The sequence below is a fragment of the Leopardus geoffroyi genome, chromosome A1 (genome assembly GCF_018350155.1).
Source record: "Leopardus geoffroyi isolate Oge1 chromosome A1, O.geoffroyi_Oge1_pat1.0, whole genome shotgun sequence".
Lineage (NCBI taxonomy): Eukaryota > Metazoa > Chordata > Mammalia > Carnivora > Felidae > Leopardus > Leopardus geoffroyi.
Window position 1 is genome coordinate 89,245,426 of NC_059326.1, and position 21,512 is coordinate 89,266,937.

Genomic DNA, 21,512 nt, shown 5'->3' on the forward strand with positions numbered 1-21,512 from the left:
GAAGCTGTGTGATTCCATTCTGGAACTTACTATTCAGTTACGTGGCAGTCTAGGGGCAAGGCTAAAGAGACACAAATGAAACAGCCTGTGTCTTCAATCCTCTTCTGTTTACATTGGTCTGTGAGCTTCTTCAGGAAGTTAGGGGATTAAAAAAAAAAAAAAAAAAAAAAGACTCGTCCAGGACTGGGCCTTCCTCCTGGTCTTTGTTGCTGGCCAGACCCTGACTGCCTGGACACACCCGAGAGACATGTGCTGTGGGCATCATGGAACCTCAGAGCAGGGATGGCTAGGAGGGCTTCTGGGAGCATGACCTGAGCACAAGTCTCAGAGAATTCCTGGAGGCTGTGGGGAGAGTAGGTGTGGCATTCTAGGATTGGAACAGTGCAGTTACTTACAGGACTGAGGCTGCAATGGGGATAGCCTGTAAGGAAGCCTTGTATTTGGTGGACATAGAAGCTAATATTCATTGAATACTCATAATTTATTATTTATTAATCAATGCATTCATTCATTCGACACATCATCACAAAGCACAATTCCAGGCCACACTGAATTCTGCTCTAAATATGGTGGTCTGGAAAAAGTCGTGGTTTGGGACTAGAGTCCAGAGGGCTAGCAGGTAAGATCTGTGTCAGTGGAGGGGTATCTCAGTGCAGCCTGAAGACTAGAGAAGTCTGATGTAGCATTCCTCCCGTGGGGAAGATGTCTTGGCCTCTGTGAGTGAGGGAATGGCCTGTGGATGGAGATCCCATGGTTCTGACCCAAGGCCAGGCCAGTCTGGGCTGAGAGAGAGAAGCAGTTCTCAGGAGCAGCTAGTGGAAGTATTGCCTTGCTGGGTGAGAAGGTTGCTTTTCCTGTGGGTCTGTGATTTTTTGCAAAGCTGTCTTCCTGTCCTTGCCAGATTTGTAGGCCCCTTTACTGCTTCCAAGTGTGCTTAGAACCCTCCTCACTTGCCCTCCTGCCTCTGTCTACTCCTAAGACTGTGGTAGTAATCAGGGGGCACCCAGGGGAACACTTGGGGCTCAGATGAACTCCCTCTGTGTTTGCCTTCTGTCCTCTCATGAGCTTCTCTCCAGGCAGGAGTGGCTGAGGAAAGAACCAGGGAGGTAGGCAGGCAGGGCATCTAGGCTGGTCCTTCTGGGTCCAGAGCCCCTGTCTTTTGGTTGAGATCACTGACCAGCCATTGCTAAGCAGAGAAACAAAAATGGGAGAGGGAGCAAGGCCTGGGTTAAGCGAGACCACCCTATTTTCTGGGCCTGTTCATCCCTCTGTGGAATTAGACTCGGGACTCCCAGGTTCACCTCCTACCTGGCCATGATGTGCTGGTGCATGTTCCTTTGTCTCAGGTTTTGCAGGTGCACTGGACTTAAACCAATATATGCTTGGGGTGTGGGTGGAAGAGAAAGAGAGATGTGCACTGGAGAGAGCTGACATCCTGGACAGGAAGGACTCTAACATGAGAAGCAGAAAGAGGTGGCATGATCATGGGGTTTGTGGGGGAGAGTGTGTCAAATTATCAGGGGCTTGTAGGGTGCTATATGGGGTTCCTTTAGGTCTAAAATTTATTTTATGGTTCCATAGGCAAAACACTGAACTAGTCTGTAAAGGAAATATGATTGAAACAAAATAAAGCTGAAGGATGCTCAGTTGCCAAGATCTCATAATCCAGTTATAGAGCAGATACTTCCTGAAGGTCAGAATGGTGGTGCCCTTGGCAACAAGAAGATCAGATTCTTTCAGGGGTGTGAACTAGAAGTTATTGGGTTAGTAGGACTCAGGAAAGGGGAAAACAGCCCCCCCCTCCATGTTAGGGGGCAGTGTAGTGGCCACCCCTCTCCTCAAGATATTTTTGTCTACCAGGCCCTGTCCCCAGAGTCCCAGGTTCTCATGCAGATGTCAGGTTCCCACTACCGGGAAGGTCAGGTAGGTGGAGGTTGAGGAAAGCCATCAGGAAAAGGAAGTGAGGTGAAAAAAAGGAATGGCTACTTAGGGCAGATACAGACAGCATAGCCCAAGCCCTCAGACAATTTCTAAACCAAGTAGCCAATGAGGCCACTCTGATAAGTGGTGACCCTACCCTTTGGATTGTGGCAGGTGGCTGGGGCTCTGCTGCCATCCTGTAGGCACTGTTCTGAAACTGTATCAGTCCGTGGCCTTTCTGCCCTCTCTCCTCATCAGAGAGATGGTCCTACAATCCTGCAGCCCAAGAAGTTCTCAGAGTTCTGCACATAGAGATGTGCAGAACTGAACAGGAAATTCTAGCCCATTCTGCCCAAGGCTCACACTTATAGAAGCCAGTGTCAGTGGGATGAGTACCTCGTCTAAGGCTCCCTGAATTTACAAACCCTCTGTATCAAAGAAGCCACACAAACTGCTGGTCTAAGGCCTATGCTTTACTAGGCAGGACCAATGCTGGAGGATGGGGTGGGTAAAGTTAGCTGTGGGTGAAGGAGCCTGATGTCTTTGGGGGTAGGGGGACAGAAATGTGACGTAGCTATACTAATTCAAAGTGAGACTGACTGACCAGAGCCTCCTCCCATCTGCTTCTCCACAAATACACTGGGCCCTCATCCTCCTCAGGGATGGAGTTTTGACCTTTGCTCTGGAGATCCTAAGCACATCTTCAAAGGTCAGCACAGGCACTTGTGCCTTCCATTGGTGTGGGCCAGACCCACCTTGTGCCTCAACATTTTCACTGTACAGACAAGTGTAAAAATAAAATATTTATTATCACAAAATCTTATTAATACAGGTCCACAGCCCTTACCTGAAACCCTGGGGGCCAGATGTATTTAAGAATTTAGAATTCTTTGGGCTTTAGAAAATGCCAAAGTACAGATGCTGAATGTTACATAACATCTCCAGAGTTTGTCTGGGGCACCACTCCATAATCAAATATATCAATATATCTGTGGAAAATTGTGAAAAGGCACACTGGCCTACAAATAGCCTCACTTCACTTCAGGTTGGGTTTTGATGCCAAAATAAGGAAGGAACTTCTGGTTTTGGGTTAGGGTTTTCACAATTGCAGATAAGGGATTGCAGATTTGTGCTTACGTACCCATTTACAGAATGGCACAGATGTCATTGAGGTTTTTGGTGCAGTAGTGAAGTGCCCAGACTGTAGCCACAGACTTCCTGGTTTCATGTCCTGGCTCTGGCACAAACCAGCCATAGGACCTTGGGCTTCAATGTCTTCACCTGTAGCACAGGATTATTAATTCTCCCACACAGGCGTGTTATGAGGATCACACAGTTTAGTACATGTAAAAGTGCTCAGAACCAGCACAGCATGGATCCTGATGGCAGCACTAAGACAGGCAGACAGACATTAGAGACACATTTTCAGTGCAATCACATAATTGCAAACTCACTGCTGAGGTTCTTCAGGCCACCAGGGCAGGCTGAATCTGTCTAGTATCACAAATCTTTCACATCCTTCAGCTTGGGGCCTCCCAGGGCTGCAGACATGAAGGTTTCAGAAATCCCCACAAGAGGCTTAGTCATGCCTTGGGGCTCTACAGAGAGGCAGAGGGTGCCCTGTGAAGGGCCCAAGCTTGTGTCCTTTATGCCAGTGGAGTGGTCCCTCTGCTGTGGCTCTGGAGTCCTCTCCCTTTGCACATCTGCTGGCTGGCCGTGAGACTTGAACTGCTCTCTGAATAAACAAAAATGTGTGCTCCCCAGGAGATTCTTATTTACAAAGGAGACGTAGGGTTTCTGCTATACTGAAATTCAGAGAAGGAGAGGCTGGACCTTCCCAGACACATCCTTAACAAGAATTCTTAACAAGCATTTCCACAGGACATAGTGAAACTTCTCTTCCCCTTATTGTAAAAGTAACATGTACTTATTGTAAAAATTCAAACCATTCAAGAGGACAGGATGGAAAATACTGACTATTGTTTTCCATCCTTCAGCTGCCCTGGGCTAACAGGTCCCTGGGCACCTGTCCCTTGAACTTCTCATACACACAAAGTCACCCCCTGCCACACACACCCCCCGCCCCATACACCGTCACTCCCTACACACCCTCACACACATCATGGACCCCCTTGTCCTCACACACCCACCCTCACCCTGCAGGAACCACATATCCTCACACCCCCCAACACTCCAATCTTTACAAAAGAAAATATACATACACACAAGAACACATTTATAAAAGGAGGTAGGCATTTGGCCATGCTGCCCCCATAACTCCTTGACTGTTCTTCTGGTTCTTCCTTAACTTCCCATAGCTGTGGTTTCCATGTTGGGGAAGTGGAGGTGAGAATACCATCACCGAACTCACAGAGTACCTGAGAGGCTCAGGTGGGATTTACACTTTACATGAAATTATCGTGCAAATTGTCAAGTGTGAACCGATCTGAGGAATTATTACTGCCCTCCTTCCCACGCCCCCAAACTGGAGACAATTAGACTTTTAAAAGGACTTCAGGAAGATGGCAAATCTATCTTAGTGGCCCAGACTGCTTGTGATGAGGCTGATGGAGCTGAGGAGGGCTCAGTTTTGAGGTGGGGTGGGCCCTTCACAGTTGGATCACCACTGCCAGCCAGCTAGCACACTGGATGCCCCCAAACCCTCTATAAAACACCTCCTTGATCTGTGACAGTGAACTTGTGTCAGCAGAGCAGCTGAGCAGCCTCCACGCTCATTGGGTTTTGGGAATTATGAGGCTCCTCTCCACCTGCAGGGAGAAAGTAGGGAGGTGATCCAGACTGCTCCCCAGCCCTCTCCCAAACTCAGCAGTGGCTCAATGGAGTGCTCCCTGCCCCCTCCACCTGGCTCCCAGATGGTGGGAGGGAACAGAGGGTGAGGGATGAGGCCATGCTGGAGACGGAAAGCTTCCACCCACCACCCTGCCTCCATTTTTGGTTTTCAGGCATCTTAGCCATGCTTGGGAGCACCTGGGGCTTCCTCTCCCCAACCCACCCATCCCACAATCACCTGGGGCTTGTTTGCAAGATTCCTTATTCCTGGCTATGGGAAAAAGAACACAAAAGGAGAGACTAGGTGGGTGGTAGGCGGGGGGGGGGGGGGGTCCCAGGTACCCACCTTCCACTCCCTCTCCCCCTCTCGGGTCTTTTGAAGGTCAATCCTAGTGGTCTTCCCTGGCTGTGTGATCCACAGTGTCTTTAGGGCAATGTATGGCTATTGGGTGGGGATACTTGGGCTTTTCCACAGATGGGGACAGGTGTTCAATAGTAGTTGCTTCTCCCCAAGAGAGAACAGTTCTGGTGGAAGGGATGGGAGCAGAGCATTCCTCCCTATAGGGTTGAGCTGGCGGTGAGGACCCTCCACCACTTTTTTTTTCTTCCCTACCTACCTTGAGAGTACTGCTTGATGAAAATCCAAACTCCAACCACCAGCAAGACAGTGATGGTGAAGATGGTGAAGATGATGAAGATAACCTTGTCACTGGTTATCGACTGATGAGAGGGTGCTTCTAAGGACGGCAGAGAAAAGGGGGCACCAGCCCCATGCCATGGGACTATCTCTGGGTTCCCTTGGACCCTCCCCTGCTCCTCCTCATCCCCTCTACCAAGCCCATCTCCTCACCCCAGGCCACAGTGAGTGTATGGTTCAAGCTGGAGTGCTGCACATGGCAAATGCACCCATTCTCCATCCTGGCTGGCACCCGCACGGCCGCCCATGTCTGGTAGGTACCATCTCCACTGGGGCGTGTCTCCACATACTCGGTCTCTTGAACCAGCTCCTCCTCCCCCAGCCACCAGCTCAATGAGATGTCCCGTGGGTAGAAGCCCCGGGCCCAGCATCTCAGTGTGATGCTCCCATCCTCAGCTGTGTGTCTTGTCACCTGCACTTTGGGCGGCTCTGCAGAGAGAGGTTGAGGGAGGAAGGCTGGTGAGAAGCTGCTCTCTGCTCATTCCTCATGCCTGATCCTGGGCTGCTCTAGCATTTTCCAGGGTGGAGGACACCCCTTCTACCCACAGAAACCCTGTGGCTTTCTCAGAGACTTTACATACTTCCTCCATGACTTCTTGCACATGGTAGGTGTCTAACAAGAAGTGAAGGCAAGAAGGATGGTCCTTCCCTCACTTTGGAATGAGGTGGTCATGTGTGTAGCTCTGGAGCCAGACAGCCTGGAATTGAAGCCCAGCCTGACTCCTGTCCACAATCCTTCAGTCTCTCAGGGCCGGATGGGGATTCTTTGTTTTTTCCTCTCAGGATTGTTCCAAATGACATAATCCGTGAGTGATGGTTCATTTTATGTGTCAACTTTACTGGACCACACTGTGCCTAGGCATTTGCTCAAGCATTACTCTGGATGAGATTCACATCTGAATCAGTAGACTCAGTAAAGCAGATTGCTGTCCCCAATGTGAGTGGACTCCATCCAATCACTTGAAGATCTGAACAGGACAAAAAGTCTGAGTAAGAAGGAACTACCTTCAGCTGGGGCATCAGTCTTTTCCTGACTATAGTTTCAAACTGAAACACTGGCTCCCTTAGGTCTCCAGGTTTGCCAACTGCAGATCTTGGAACTCCCGAGCTTCCACAATCACATGGGCAGATTCCTTAAATATGTCCCTTTCTCTTTCTCTCTCTCTAAACACATCCTGTTGGTTCTGTTTCTGTGGAGATTCCTGATGAATTCATCAGGTGATATGTGTGTAGAACATCCCCCTGGTGCTGGATGAGAGCTCAACACTCATTTAAAACACCAATATGGTGCTTCTTGGAGGCAGGGGCTATTGTTACCATCCCTGTAATACTAATGAGGAAACTCAGGCACAGAAAGGGCAAGTAACTTGCCCAAGGTCACACAGCTAGCCAGTCCTGGAGCCAGGACATGGATCTGCAGGCTAGGCTCCAGTACCTGAGCCCTGACCACCCCCCCCCCCCCACACACACACACTCTACTCTCATAATCACATCTTCTCTTGATGTTATTTTCCCTGCCTTCCCTTCAAGGAATGTCCTCTCCATTGCCTCAGCTGATTCACATCCCACCAGTCCATCACTGAACATCCATGGTGTGTTGGGTGTTCTGACCAGCCCTACCCACTAGTAGCCAGTGAGGCCTCTGCCTCAGCACCCCCATGCACCCACCTTCCCTAGGGTCCATCCTAGTCCTTGTATCTCCAGCCCTGCTGGCTGGAGTCAAGAACTTAGGATGCACCTGAAGTCTGAGGAGTATGTTTAGCATGTGGGGTGTAGGGGCAAAGAGCCTCAGCTTCCCTGGCAGTCCTTAGTAGTCCAGGGACTGGCCTAGTGATGGATGCTATCCCCTGGGGCCTGAGGTGCATTTCCCAAGGAGAACCACAGGATGTTAAACCCGCAAAGGACTTTATGAGCCAACTAGTTTAACCTACTTATTCTATAGATGAATAAAATGAGGCCCAGAGTCAGAGCCTCATTCACCAAGACCATATCATGGGGCATGAACTCCCCATTCTACCTCACCTGGAATGAGGGCCCAAGGTCCAAGCTTCTATGCTGCCCTACTTGAGAAAGCTGTTGGCTAGTCAGCCTTCTTTCTGGGGCCAATTGGGCTTGTCTGAGCCAGGGAAACACAGCCTATCTCCTCACCCCGCCAAGATCCTCGAGAACGGGAGTGTGGGCCCCTCTGTGTTGCCACAGGCTGCACCTTACCTTTCCGGGTGAGGCTCTGGCTGCCCAGCTCCAGGTACCTGTGCAGGGAAGTGAGGCAGAGGCCCTCCAGGTAGGCCTTGTCGTATTCGGCATAGCAGCGCTCTGTTTCCCACCAACGCTTGGTCTGCACAGCCACAGGCTTGGCTGACACCCAGCTCAGAGTCTCCAGGTCCAGTGACAGGTGGTCCTGGCCATCAAAGCCAAACTGCCAGAAGCTGCTGGTACGGCCGTCTTCCCGGATCTCACAGCCGAACGTTCGCTGAGTGCTGTGTGTGCCTGTGCATGTGGGCAAGCAGGCTGCGGTTTGCCTGGGCTATAGGTTGTATCCCTGAGGCTGGGGAGAAGCCCACCACCCATGGGTGCCTCTGAAGGATGGGAGGGGGTCAGAGTGGTGCCATTTACAAAAAATGCTCCCTGGGTAATTTTCATGAGCAGGCCAGGGCTGAGAAACCCGTTGGGCTTTTCACGTGAGAACACTTGCATACATAACTACAGGCATTGTTATTAGAAGGAAAACTCTGCTACTTATGGAAGTAAGATGTCCTTAAAATACACTTGTGGTAAGATGAAATCACACCCCAATTTCAGAGATGTGAAAGAAATGTTAAACTGTGAACCTGGCTGCTGCCACAGCACCTGGGGGCTGGTCATGCTTATTATTCTGGGGCTCCTGGGCTAATGTATAGCTTGTCCCAGCCTTGGGCTTTTACATCTACTCCCTCTGAGGCATCTGGGACGTGAGGCTTCAGTTTGGGTTTCCAGGGACAGGATGGGAAAGGGCTGAGAACAAGTGCCCCACAAGCACACATGCAGCATTAGCAGCAGCCATCAGTAGGCATGAGCTAGCCTTTGCTGAGATAAGGAAGCAGAAGCCTGAGAGAATGCTATTCCTAACACTGGGTAGAGCAGAGGTCTTTAACTAGGTTCTCTTTCCCACCCTGAGCTGTCTGCCTAGTTCAAGTTCATTTGGCTTCCCTCCCTGCATGGCAGAGTTGGTGTCTGAGAGCCTGGTGGGTGGGTGTGATTTAAGTGTTTGGTGAGGATGAGGGATGAGGTAGGGAAAAGCCTCTGCCTCTGCCAGTCTGCTGAGGTCTGGAACCATGGGTAGCTGAAGGGGAGGTGTTGTGAGTCCCTAACTTCTGTGGATGCTTGCTGTGCTAGCCCAATGGGCTGGCCACTGGAGCCATAACTTATTCTGAAGGCCCCTATGGCCCCTGCTTGGTCCTTATGGTGGGAAAGCTATGCATCAGGAGCATGCCTTGTACCCTCTTATGGGCTCAGTGGAGTGACCTCTGTTCCCAATTGGAAGGGCATGGCTCCCCAGAGGGTCAGCATGCAAAGTATGAAGGAAGGAGGATGTGGGGTGGCAGGAGCCTCTGACGCACCACTGCTCTGGTTGTGGTAGCCCATCACGGTCCATGTCTCCACCTGCTGCACCTTTGCCCAGGCTCTCTGCTTCTGGGTCTCTGTTTCCCAGTACTGGGTGTCCACGGCTGCCATCCATGGGGCCTGGGGCTTGGCTCTGTCCACACGACTGTCATAATGGATGAAAGGCTGGTCGTCCACGTAGCCTACAGCCAGAAACTGAGGAAGGCCTGGGCCTGGCTCTGATAGGGCCAGGTAGTGGTAGTGGAGAGAGTGTGTCCCTGTGAAGATATGAAACAATAAGGCTCCTATGCACTGCCAGGATCTGCACCACAGGTTGGGTGACTGATGGGATTGGCGGTGGAAACCTATCCAGAGTATTTGCTTATCAGTAAGAGCAAGAACTGAGAATTTCAGTTAGGAAAATAAGTGTATCCAAATAGTTTAAATAAAGAATCAATCAATCAGGCAAGCAAGCAAGCACTGAGGCCAAAGTTTATTTGCTCAGGCTTGTGGACTTTATTTTTAGGAAGTTTCTCAGCTCCTGACTCAGGCTTACTTGCTCATGCTTTACACTCATCTCTGTAAGTATGATTACTGTTTTTCCGTCTCACAATAAAAAAGGTATGATTAAAAAAAATTGATTGTTTTTAAGCTTAATTTACGTGAAGTTATTCATTCCCCAGAGATGCCTGATGAAGCTGAGCCATCACTCCTGGTTTGAACCATTGCTGCCAAGTTGGTGGCATCTTGACTGCACTCTCCACTTGCTCCTGTTCCTGTACCAGACAGTGCTAGTCATCTCTTCTCTTTATGTCCAAATGCTGCCCTAATATTTGTTCTCCACTATCTCCAGAAGCACCAACTCATCCATTCAACTTGATGCTGGAGATGAAATCTATTTAGCAGCCAGGCCTGACTCAAGCTACGAAAACAAATGCTGTATCTTTTAAAAAAAAACCTCAGTCCACCTTTCTCAGAGATTCACCCAGGGCTCACTCCCTTAATTTTTTAAAAGGTCTTGCTCAGGAGGCGCCTAGGTGGCTCACTCGTTTAAGCATCCGACATCAGCTCAGGTCATGATCTCATGGTCCGTGAATTCGAGCTCCGCGTCAGGCTCTGTGCTGACAGCTCAGAGCCTGGAGCCTGCTTCAGATTCTGTGTCTCCCTCTCTCTCTCTGCCCCTCCCGCATTCATGCTCTGTCTCTCTGTCTCAAAAATAAATAAACATTAAAAAAAAAAAAACAGGTTTTGTTCAAATGCTGCTTTCCCAGTAAAGCCTTCCTTGCCCACTCTGTTAAATACTTACAACCCCAGCACTCCCAACAGTGTTTTTCTCTAGGGCATTATTACCACCTCCTAGAGAACATGCACTTTATCTGTTTATCTTGTTCATAGTCTGTCTCTCCCCTGTAACATCCATTCCCCAAGGGCAAAGATTACTGTAAGGATCATTCTCCTGGGGCACCTGGGCTGCTCAGTCGGTTAAGCATCCTACTCTTGATTTTGGCTCAGGTCATCTCATGGGTTCATGGGATTGAGCCCTGTGTTGGGCTCTGCACTGACAGCATGGAACCTACTTAGGATTCTCTCTCCCTCTCTCTCTGCCTCTCGCTTGTGCTCTCTCTTTCAAAAAAAAAAAAAAAAAAAAAAAAAAAGGATCATCCTTCTTTCCCAGCCTGCAACAGCTGCTGGCACACAACAGGTGGTTAACATTTGAATATTCAGATATGAAGGGATGAGTCAAATGCATCCCCATCCTCACAACTCCTTCTGCTATTTTATAACCACATCAAACTCTGCCCAGGTGCTTTGTACCTGCAGTTCCTGCTGCTCCCTCTCTTCTCTCAGCCAATGTCTCCTCAGCCCTCAGGTTTGAAGGTCAGTGTCCCTTCCTCCAGGAACCCCTTCTGATTCCACCCAGACATCCCTCAGGGGTCTCTGGGCTCCCTATGAAACTGTGGGCTCCATGAAGGCGGGCAATGCATCCGACTGTGCCACTAGTGTTTCCACAGGTCTTGGAAGAACACCATGCTTAGCATACAGTGGACACTTCCAGCGTTTACTGAGTTGGACAAAAAACAACAACATGAAGGGCAATGATGATGATCAGAGCTGTCATTTTTGGACAGTGACCACTGTGTGCCCTGCACCAGTCTAACTGCTTTTCATTCACCATCTCAGTTGATTCTTAGGATAAACCCAAGAAGTTGATGTGATTGGCCCTGTTTCGCAGATGAGGGAACTGAAGCCCAGGGGAGGGCAAGTACAGCACCCAAAGTCGTAGCTAGAAAGGGAAGAGCCCAGATTCTCTCCCCAGAGCCTGCTTTTTCTTTTTCTTTCTTTCTTTTTTTTTAAATGTTTATTTATTTTTGAGAGAGAGAGAGAGAGAGCGAGCGGGGAGGGGCAGAGAAAGATGGAGACACAATCCGAAGCAGGCTCCAAGCTCTGAATTGTCAGCACAGAGCCTGATGTAGGGCTCGAACTCATGAACTGTGACATCATGACATAAGCCGAAGTTGGATGCTTAACCGAATGAGCCACCCAGGTGCCCCAAGCCTGCTTTTTCTAAGCTTAGGAAGAATACAGAGGAGCCCTCTTCTCACACTGATGAAACCTTCTTATGGGGGGTGAGAGGGATCAACGTTGAAAGTGTTTGAGTGAAGAACTGATACCAGGTCTGGACTGGTGTGGGCCTCCTGGGAAATGACTGAGTCTCAGGGTGTTGTTTCCTTGCAAACCACTGAGTTAAGATTAGTGGGATGCTCCTGGGCTGGGAGCTGTAAACAGGCATGCAGGCCTTGAAAGGAACAGAGGTTGTGGCTTCTCTATGTTAAGGTGACGCACCCGCTCCTTGGCTGTGATCTGCAGAAGCTCTGCTTGTTTGCGGGGTGATGGAGGGCAAAGAGCCTGTGCCCTTGGGTAGCTGCTGGGCCTCCTGAGTGGTGGGGAAGCCATGCATGTTGTAGTTTCTGTCCTGCCTCCTCCACAACTAAGGGAGCACAGTATGGTAGCTGAATCATGCCCCCCACTCCCACAAGATATCCCTAGAACCTATGAATGTTACCTTATACAGTAACAGGGATTTTGTAGGTGTGATTAAATTAAGGATCTTGAGCTTAATGATGATTGTAAAAAAAATATAATAAAAAAGGTTAAAAAATAAAATAAATAAAAAATAAAAAGAAATAAAAAATTAAGGATCTTGAGATGGGGAGATCATCCAGGATTATCTAGGCAGGCCATACATGTGTTGTTATGAAACGGAGACAGAGGAAGATTCCATGACTATCAGAGAAGATGATGTGAAGATGGAACAGAGAAAGAGGCAGGAAGGTGCCATGAGCCAAGGCATGCAGCTCTAGAAGCTGGAAAAAGCAAAGAAATGGATTCTTCCTGAGAGCCTTTGTAGGGAGCTTTCCTGTGGCACCTTAGTTTTAGCCCAGTGAAGCTCATTTTGGACTTCTGACCTTCAGAAATATAAGAGAATAAATGTATGTTGTCTTAAGCTACCAAGTTGTGCCCCCCCCTTTTATTTTAAATTTTGTTTTAATGTTTATTTATTATTTTTGTGAGAGAGACAGAGTACGAGTGGGGGATGGTCAGAGAGAGAGGGAGACACAGAATCTGAAGGAGGCTCCAGGCTCTGAGCTGTCAGCACAGAGCCGGACGCAGGGCTCGAACCCATGAACAGTGAGATCATGACCTGAGCCCAAGTCAGACGCTTAACCGACTGAGTCATCCAGGCACCCCGTGGTCCCCTTGTTATAGCAGCTATAGAAAACAAATACATATAACATGAGACTTAAGTCTGTTGTGTCTTGTGAGTTTGGTGGGCAGTTCAAACCCATGAGCTCTGGAGGTTCTGCTGCCCTGAAAAGGAGAGAAGGATGCACAGTCTGGGAAGAGAGATGTCCTCTGAAAGCTGTGCCAGTCTTTAAGCTGCCACTAAGACTGAGGCCTGGGGAACGCAGAGTGAGGGTGCAGGGACCCTGGTATTCCCACCACTGAAGCAAAGAGGCCGCACAGGTGCTGACATGCTCTTTCCTAGGTGTGGGAAGGTGGGAAAGAACAAGAGATCCAAGTTCAGGCCTGCAGGAAAGACACCAACACACATCTGGTTGTTTCGTTGGGGCAAGTGCACAATTTGCTTCCTAGGTAACATTTCTATTTATTAATATTAGCTGCTCTAGTGGCCAGTTACTTTAGTTTAAAAAATGAGGGGAAGTCTATCAATGTATTATTTTTTAAAATCACAAAATAGTTATAAAGCACTTAGGTGCTGGGCCCTGTCCCAAGCACTTTACAAAATTTTGGCTCCATTAACCCTCATGACAATTTTATCAGGCAGGTATTGTGCCACTCCTGTTCCTGTCTATGGGGAAACTGAGCCCCAAAGAGGCAAAGTCAACTGCCAAGCTCACAGCAGTAGCAAAAAGCAGGGCCAGACTGCATTATTCAGATTCTCAAGGTGTCCCCTGGACTGCACCTGCCCTTTAGTGAACACATTATAAAGACTAACAGTGTGTGGCTGGCTGGGGGCACAAAAGTGGCCACATGCCCACTGCTACCTCAGGCTTTGTGTCATCATCCACCCCTTCCCTCACTGCTGATTCCTGGTTACTGGGCCACATTACCCACCCCTCCCACCCCCCACACACAAAAGGGGCAGTCCTGCCCTCTTATGCACAGCCTCCCTTTTTCTCTGACTATGGTGGGGAATGAGGTACCCTACCCCTTTCCTGTCCCAACCTCTGGAGACGTTTTTGTATCTGCCCCACCTCCCTACAATCCATGTGGATTACAACTCTCTAGCTGTGTGACCTTATTTCACAGCTTCCGGCTTTGGTTTCTTCCTCTGTGACCTGCTCCACTGGAGCATTTGGTGAGGTAATAAACACAAAGAAGTATAGGCATGGAGGAAGGGTTCTGTGGACATCATTTTCTTAGCCTTAGTTCTTTCCTATCTGGTAGGGAGAGGTGGGCATGGGAAAAAGAGAGCTGGGGTATGGGGGGGATGAGGGTGGGGAAAGATACCTAAGTGAAGCCCCCCTGGGGTACCTTCCAGAGGGTATGGCCTCTGTGTCCCCTACCTAAGCAAAGACAGTCTATCAGGTTCCCAGACTCTGTACATGCCCTTCTGTAAGCTCGGGGGGCGGGGGGGGGGGGGAGCTCCTGGTCTCTGCCATCTTGCCTCCTTTTTCATCACATGAGCAGAGCCTTACCTCCAGGCCATGGCTTGTTTTCTAACTTCAGGTCAGCCAGTTCTGCCATCACCACCTTTGCTAAGGAAGCTGGGCCATCAGCTACCACAGGCAGCCCCCAGGGACTCTCTGCATGGGGGAGAAGGAAAAGGGAAATATGAATCTCAAGGCATAAACATCCTACACATCTTTGTCTCTGCTTGGAGAGATGGTATGAAATGACAAAGAGAGGCACATTGGAAGGGAAGAGGGACATAGGAGCCTTGCCTCAGGAATGACCAAAAACTTCCTTAGCATGCAAGTATAAAACCAACAGCGCTGAGTTCTGGGTCTTGGTGCCAGAGCTTTATAAGGATTAACTCATGACATTTTTACTGCATTTTTGTGAGGCAGGCTGTTCACACTTAAGAGGGAAGCCAGGGCTGGGTTGCTGATACCTCTGCCAGAGGTTTTCCAACCAGCTGCCCCTGTACCTCCTGGCAGCTTTGACAATTCTGCTACGGATACACATTTGGTTGGTTTGGAGGGAAGAGGAGAGGACACTAGCAGGCACTGAAACCTCCCAGGTGATGCTCATGTGCTGCCAGGTGAAGAGCCCATGCCCTCTTGGCTCTGCCTGGCCCTGCCCAGCTTTGTCCACTTGCTCACCTGGGCCAGTCCTGACCTCTCCCCTTGTGACATTACTCATTTGGCAAACATCTTTTGAGCACCTACTACTACGAGCTAGGCACTGAGCTAGGTGGGGGTGTGTGTGGGGACAGAGAGAAACCAAGACAGACATGGGCCCAAGGAAGCTCAGGTCTGACAAGGAGGTGGCAATTGAACAATTAAATAAGTAGGTCCAATAAGGTGAGCAGGGCTGATGAGTGTTGTGGTACAGGAAGTACCAGGCTCCAGAAACACCCTGGGGTGGGAATGTGCGGGGGTCAGGGGCCTTATAGGCTGAAACCTGGAGGGGATCTCACCAGCTGTGAGTTACCAGGCAGTGGAGTTGGTGAGGAGGAAAGAACATTCTAGGCTAGTGAATCTAGTGTGGTTCCAGGACCAGCTGTATCACCATCACCTAGGAATTTTCTAGAAATGCAAATTTGCAGGACCCAACCTAGCCCTACTGAATGAAAAGCTCTGGGGGTGGGGTCCAGCTTTCTTTACTTCAACAAGTCCTCTAAGGTTTGAGCCACTTCAAACTTCCCTGCTGCAGCACTCATGATAACTGTCCCCATGAAAGCCACTTCCTCATTCCCTAGCTTCTAAAGGGAAAGACTGGCATCCAGGAGTGTTGTGAGCAGGCAGCCAAAAACCTCTGGCTACCTCCCCTCTGTGTGCCATCTCCCTCCTACAGTTTGGTAAACCCCGGGGTTATCCCCCACTCCTTTCCTCCTCTTTGGTTTGGAGTCCTGTCTCCCTAAGTCAATCCCGGCCATTCCCTACAAAGACTACAGGGCCTTTGTGCCCACACTCATGACCATTCCTGCCACGCAGAACTAGAATCACCCATATGCCCCTGTATCACACCTGAGGACTTGGGGGTGCTGTAAGTAGAATCTCTAGAGGCTGTATGTAACTTGAAAACCAAGACTGGTTATACAATCTTGGCCCAGAGACACAGTGGCCCATGCCCTTGGGGTCACTATTCCAAGTACCAAACTCTTCCCCAATCTTCTTCCCAGACATCCAAGCTGATTCTCCTTCAAGTGTTTTCCATGGGAGGCTGAGGGCTGAATCCTTCTGTAGATGCATCCTGTTGAGTTTTGGAGCCTCAACTTGGAGGGAAAAAAAATAATCTCTTTATTTTCACTAACCTCTGGCTGAAATTTAGCTTTTCTCTCATGATGAATGAAGGCAACAAAGCTCAGCAGGATTAGCAGGGCCTGTGCTTTGTTCTCAGACAGAAGCCACAGGTGTTTTTGAATCACAATGCAGTTGTTGCAGACACCTGGAAATATGCTTTAATCTCACTACTTACAAATTCTGGGAATTGTTGCTATTCAGTGCGTTATTAAACGTGTTAACTTAGAAGCATACATTCTACATCTCACACATTTATATTTCTATTTAAAAGATTTTAATAGCTTTGTAGAAACAATCAGATTCCTTTGTAATCTTATATATTTCATTTTATGTATTGAAAACATTCTGGCACCGGGTCTAAGGCATAGAAAAGGTTAAGAATTCCGACTTTTGGGGCTCCTGGGTGGCGCAGTCGGTTAAGCGTTGGACTTAAAAGCTCAGGTCATGATCTCACGGTTCCTGGGTTCCAGCCCTGCATCAGGCTCTATGTTGACTGCTCAGAGCCTGGAGCCCACCGCAGCTTCTGTGTCTCCCCCTCTCTCTCTGCCCTTTCCCCGCTCATGGTCTCTCTCTCCTTCAAAAATAACATTAAAAAAAAAAAAAAAAAAAAAATCCGACTTTTGATCCTGCCACCTAGCGTCCTGAGCCGTACATTAAATCTGTAAACAGTAAATTGAGAAGTGTTCTGTGAGTTGAAATGGCTTCTTGTATGTGAAGTACTTAAAATAGAGCCTGGCGTAAGGGTGACCAGCTATTGTTACTTCTATGATGGTGGACACTTCCCCGCCTGTGCTAATAAATGTTCGGGTATACATGCGGCCCGGATGGGCAGTGCCCTATGGGAGCCGGGGGCGGGGTGGGGGGTGGGGGAGTCCAGGATGATGTCAGGCCCAGCTACCAATGCTGGAGGAATTAAAATTGGGAAAGAATGGAAATTCCGGACCAGGTCAGAGAAATCTTCCTCACCCAACAACCCACGCCAGGGGATGCTCGGGTAACCCAACAGAGCCTCGCTAAGGCTCCAGGGAGACTACCGCGAAGGGCGGGCGCCTGCCCCAGCTAGATAGCAGGGGAAGTGCCAGCCGCTCTCACATTCCTGACTCCACAAGGGCTTCACCAGGGCCTTGTTGGAGGACCTGGCCCCAGAAACCGAGTGGCGTCCAACAGATGTGCCCAAGGGCACCCCCAAGAAGGTATGGCATCGGCTGCGTCCCAGGCCGGGGTCACCGCCAGCACCCCACGTCCCGCCGGTTTCCCGTATACTCTAATCCATATCCCGGTGTAACCGTGGGAGGCAGCAAACAGGAGCTCTAACGCAGGGCCTAGCTAGCGTCTCCTACAATCCTGGGTCGGCTCTCCCACCATCCTCGTTCCCCAAACCCGGAAGTGGCCTATCTCTCCCTGCCTCCCCCAGCCCCACCCGCGCTCTGCTGGGCAACGATTGGGGTTCTGCCCCTGGCCCCCAGACTCTCCGCCCAGTCACCTGCCGTGAGCTCCCGCAGTAGCGACAGCAGTTGCAGCAGGAGCATTGTCCACGGCGGCGTCCAGACGTGCGCGCTCCCGAAGACCCGCCAGCAGGTGTCCGCCAGCCTTGCGCGCGTCCCTAGGGCGTCGATTTCCCCGGAGTCGGTCTTCAGCTGTGGGGTCGGTGGTCTGGCGCCAACCGGGGAGAGCGAGAGAGCTCAGCTTTGGGAAGGCAGCGCACCAGCGACCTCAGCCCGCCTCGCTCAGCTGGAGTTCCAGCCCGGCCCCTTCAGCCTCGGGCTGCGGCTCCCACGGCCATTGTCACAGCTTCCCCCACTCCTCCGCGTTGTCCCCCACAGCTCCTCGACGGTCCCTTTTATATATACATAGGAAAACCAATCGTGTTGGTAATTGGCCAGTGAGGATCACCTGGTTTCAAGGGTGTTTAAAGGTCAGAGGACTCCTGCCACTCCTGCTACACCGTGTGCCCATAGTAACCTGAAAGTGGAACTGGGGGTGCAGCACCTGCAGCATCAGGAGGATGTGTCCAGACGTGCAGAGAAGCATGGCTCTGATCACTTCCAACTGGAGGACAGCAGTACAGCATCAGCAACAGCCTGGACATGAGGGTACTCTGGCTGGAAGTTCTGGAGAGGGGAGGGGCAGGGAGCCTGGCCTCCTCAGGTTCTTGCCTGCCCTGTTCTGCAATCCCACATCCCTCCCTCTTCTTTCTTCTCTTTCTCTTCCTCCACTTTCCACCCTGGGCTCTATAGAGAGGTTCCTACAGGCCTGCGTGTGTCACTAGGCAGGTATATCTCAGCTCCTCCTTGGGTACAGTCTCCACTGTCACTCACTTCTAGTAGCTGAGTCTGGTGTCTGGAGACTCCTACCAGGTCATGTCTCCATGTACTCTGTATCTTGGGTCAGCTCTTTCCTGTCTAGTAGTCATCCAAGCATGATATCTTGAGGGAAGGAGCCAAGAGCTCAGGCTTTAAAATGGTTTCTTCTACATCTTGGTGAGTGTGTGCATATATGCATGGTCACCTATGCTGATGGAGAACTGGAGTGGAGCAGAAGAAATGAAGTTAAGGTGAGGCAGAGACTGGAGGGGCTACCCTGGAGCTTTACTCCCCACTCCCATAAACTGGAAAATGGGGGGCTGGATTAGGAGAAACCACTTACAGAGCCAGACTATTTTCTGAGTTCCTGACCCCTATTAAGGCTGTGGCCCACATGCCAGGTTAAAGGAGGAGTGAGGAGTTAGAGCTGGCTGCTCAAATAACCAACATCATTCATTACAGCTTCAGTATAGTTGGAAACAAACCCAAAGTACATCTGTGGAGGCTGGCTGCATATGTAATGACACATTATGGATGTAGGTACAGTATTATTTGTCATGAAACAATGAGAATGCTCTGTGTATGGACATGGAAAGATCTCCATCAATTGTGAGAATGAGTGTCTGTTATGTTACTTCTTCTGGGCAAAAATAAGAATTCCTATTTATTTTCTTATATATGCATAAGGGAATTATATAAAATATTTGGACAAGAAATTAAAGCCAACATACAAAGAAGACTTATACCATATTCACAGATCAGAAGCTTCACTAGCTGTCAGTTCTCCTCAAGTATTCCTTTAAAAATATGTCCTCTAATTTTATTTTTTTACTCTTTTAAATTTGAGTATAATCAGACAATGCTTTTTAGTTTCAGAGGTACAACATAGTGATTCGACAAGTTTATATATTATGCTATATTCCCCACAAGTCCCCACACATTGCTATTACAATATCACTGAATTTATTCCTTATGCTGTGCCTTTTATTCCTGCAACTCATTCATTTTATAACTAGAAGTCTGTATCTCCCTCTCCCCTTCACCCATTTTGTTCAACCTCCTACCCCCTGTCCCTCTGGCAACCATCAGTTTGTTTATGTATTTATAGGTTTGATTCTACTTTTTATCTGTTTATTCATCTTTATTTTTTAATTCTTTTTTTTTTTTTTTTTGGAAAGAGAGAACGAGTGCACAAGTTAGGAAGAAGGGCAGAGGGAGAGAGAGAGAGAGAATCTTAAGCTCAGCCCAGAGCCCAATGCCAGGCTTGATCCCACAACCCTGGGATCATGACCTGAGACAAAATCAAGAGTCAGATGCTCAACCAACTGAGCCATTCAGCTGCCCCCTATTCATTTTTTTCAGATTCCACTTATGAGTGAAATCCTATGGTATGTGTTTCTCAGTCTAACTTATTTCACTTAGCGTAACACCCTTTAGGTCTATCCATGTTGTCTCAAATAGTTAATTCTCCTCTTTTACTTTATGGATTCAATTCAATATCAATCAAAACCACAGCAGGATGTATGTATGCATGCATTATTTTTATTTTATTTATTTTTTATTTCAAGTTTTAATTTAAATTCCAGTTAGTTAACATATAATGTAGTATTAGATTCAGACATAGAATTCAGTGATTTATCACTTACATACAACACCCATTGCTCATCACAAGCATCCTCCTTAATACCTATCACTCCTTTAGGGGCATTTAATCCATTCACAATGTTATTCAACCTCTATTTAGTTCTAAACAATTTCACCGGAAATGTTCCAAAACATTTCCATCACCTGAAAAGGAAACCCTGTACCCAGTTGCAACTGTTAAACAGTTGCTCCTACTTTCTGCCTCCCCTTGACAGTGGTGACCACTTGTATTTTTTTCCTGTGACTGCTTTAAACAGAGGACCACAATTTGGGTGTCTTAAAACATGAGGAATTTATCCTCTCACAGTCCTGAAGGCCAGAAGTCTGAAATCAAAGTGTTGGCAGAGCCATGATCCTTCCAAAGGCTCTAGGGGAGAATCTTTCCTTGCCTCTTCCAGCTTCCTTGGTTTATGGCAGGCTCATTCCAATCTTTGCTTTACCTCTGTCTTCATGTGGCTACCTTCCCTCTGTGTCTCTTCTCTTTTTATAAAGATACCCATTACTGAATTAGGGCCCACTCTAGTTCAGTACATCAGCAAAGACCCAATCTCCAAATAAAGTTAAATTCACAGGCACTGGGGCTTAGGGCTTCAGCATATCTATATGAGAACACTATTCAACCCATTCTACCACCAATATGAATTCTATCTGTGGATTTACCTATTTGGGGTATGAGATTTCTGCACCCTACAGGCTAATTATAAAGTTACCACTCATCCTGGAATGAAAAGCCACTGTACTTTGAACTCCTAGTTTGCTCCGATGGACTTTGCTTTTATAACAGCTCCTCCCACCTTCCCCTTTTTCTCTGTAAAAGAGCAGCTCTCTCCTTTGTTCTCCAGACTTGCCTATGGTTTTGCCATAGCTTGCTTGTCCTAAATTGTTATTCTTTGCTATTCCCCAATAACCCATTTTTTGCCGAAAAAATAACTGACAGTTTTATCTTTAAGGATAACAGCTTTTTACTAAGTCAAGTCCCATTCCTGTTCCATCCCCTCATCCTACTCTCCTCCCACACAATGGCATTTGTCTGCTTTGACATGTATCATTAAATTCATTTGTATCTTTGATAAGTCTGTGTTGCAGTTTATATTTTTATTTTATTTTATTTTAAATGTTTATTTGAATATATTTTTATTTTATTTTATTTTAAATGTTCATTTATTTGAAAGAGAGAGAGAGAGAGAGAGAGAGAGGAGAATCCCAAGCAAGCTCCACACTATACAGAGCCTAACGCAGGGCTCTACCCCACCAACCATGAGATCATGATCTGAGCTGAAATCGAGTCTGATGCTTAACTGAGCCCCCCAGGTGCCCCATGTTTTTATTTTAAATTTACACAACTAGTATTATTCTCTGGAACAGGTTCTTTTTTACTTTTTCTCTTATAATCTGTACATGTCCATTTTGCCATGAGGACAGTGGGAACAGAGAGTTACAAAATTGAGGTATAATTGCAAGGGGGTCCCAAAATGGAGCTGAGAGGTCATTGGAAACACAGAGCTTATGCACATCCACACCCTGATGGAAACTGAACTCTCACACTTGGGCCTTAACCACTTAACCATATCCTGGAACATTTCTATG

General features: G+C 48.4%; 1 protein-coding gene across 7 annotated transcripts; it reads right to left on the minus strand.

Moving 5' to 3' along the window:
* Nucleotides 1–462: 462 nt before the first annotated feature.
* Nucleotides 463–20,987, minus strand: LOC123601297 (H-2 class I histocompatibility antigen, Q10 alpha chain-like). Of its 7 annotated transcripts, XR_006714045.1 has the most exons (11): nucleotides 17,462–20,987; nucleotides 14,209–14,316; nucleotides 9,004–9,264; nucleotides 7,619–7,894; nucleotides 5,561–5,836; nucleotides 5,328–5,447; nucleotides 4,949–4,981; nucleotides 3,062–4,688; nucleotides 2,525–2,695; nucleotides 1,309–1,451; nucleotides 463–1,186 (listed from the first exon to the last, which is right to left on the minus strand). XR_006714045.1 is itself a non-coding variant. In XM_045484362.1 (8 exons), exons 2-8 carry the CDS (start codon nucleotides 14,255–14,257, stop codon nucleotides 4,624–4,626), a joined length of 1,080 nt encoding a protein of 359 aa, XP_045340318.1. In that variant the 5' UTR covers nucleotides 14,258–14,316; nucleotides 17,466–20,987; the 3' UTR covers nucleotides 2,711–4,623. The 7 variants fall into 7 exon arrangements, 4 of the variants coding, with proteins under 4 accessions (XP_045340318.1, XP_045340291.1, XP_045340309.1 ...); XR_006714044.1 differs by lacking the exon at nucleotides 2,525–2,695; XM_045484362.1 differs by lacking the exons at nucleotides 463–1,186; nucleotides 1,309–1,451; nucleotides 2,525–2,695 and having other exon boundaries at nucleotides 2,711–4,688; nucleotides 17,466–20,987.
* Between the last annotated feature and the right edge of the window lie 525 nt (nucleotides 20,988–21,512).

Coding starts and splice junctions, on each gene's coding strand:
- LOC123601297 (XM_045484335.1), bottom strand. CDS start 17,507: ATGCTCCTGCTGCAACTGCTGTCGCTACTGCGGGAGCTCACGGCAG. Junction 5,837..7,618: donor CCAGAGCCTCACCCGGAAAG/GTAAGGTGCAGC, acceptor CTCTCTCTGCAG/AGCCGCCCAAAGTGCAGGTG. Junction 5,448..5,560: donor TACACTCACTGTGGCCTGGG/GTGAGGAGATGG, acceptor TGCCGTCCTTAG/AAGCACCCTCTCATCAGTCG.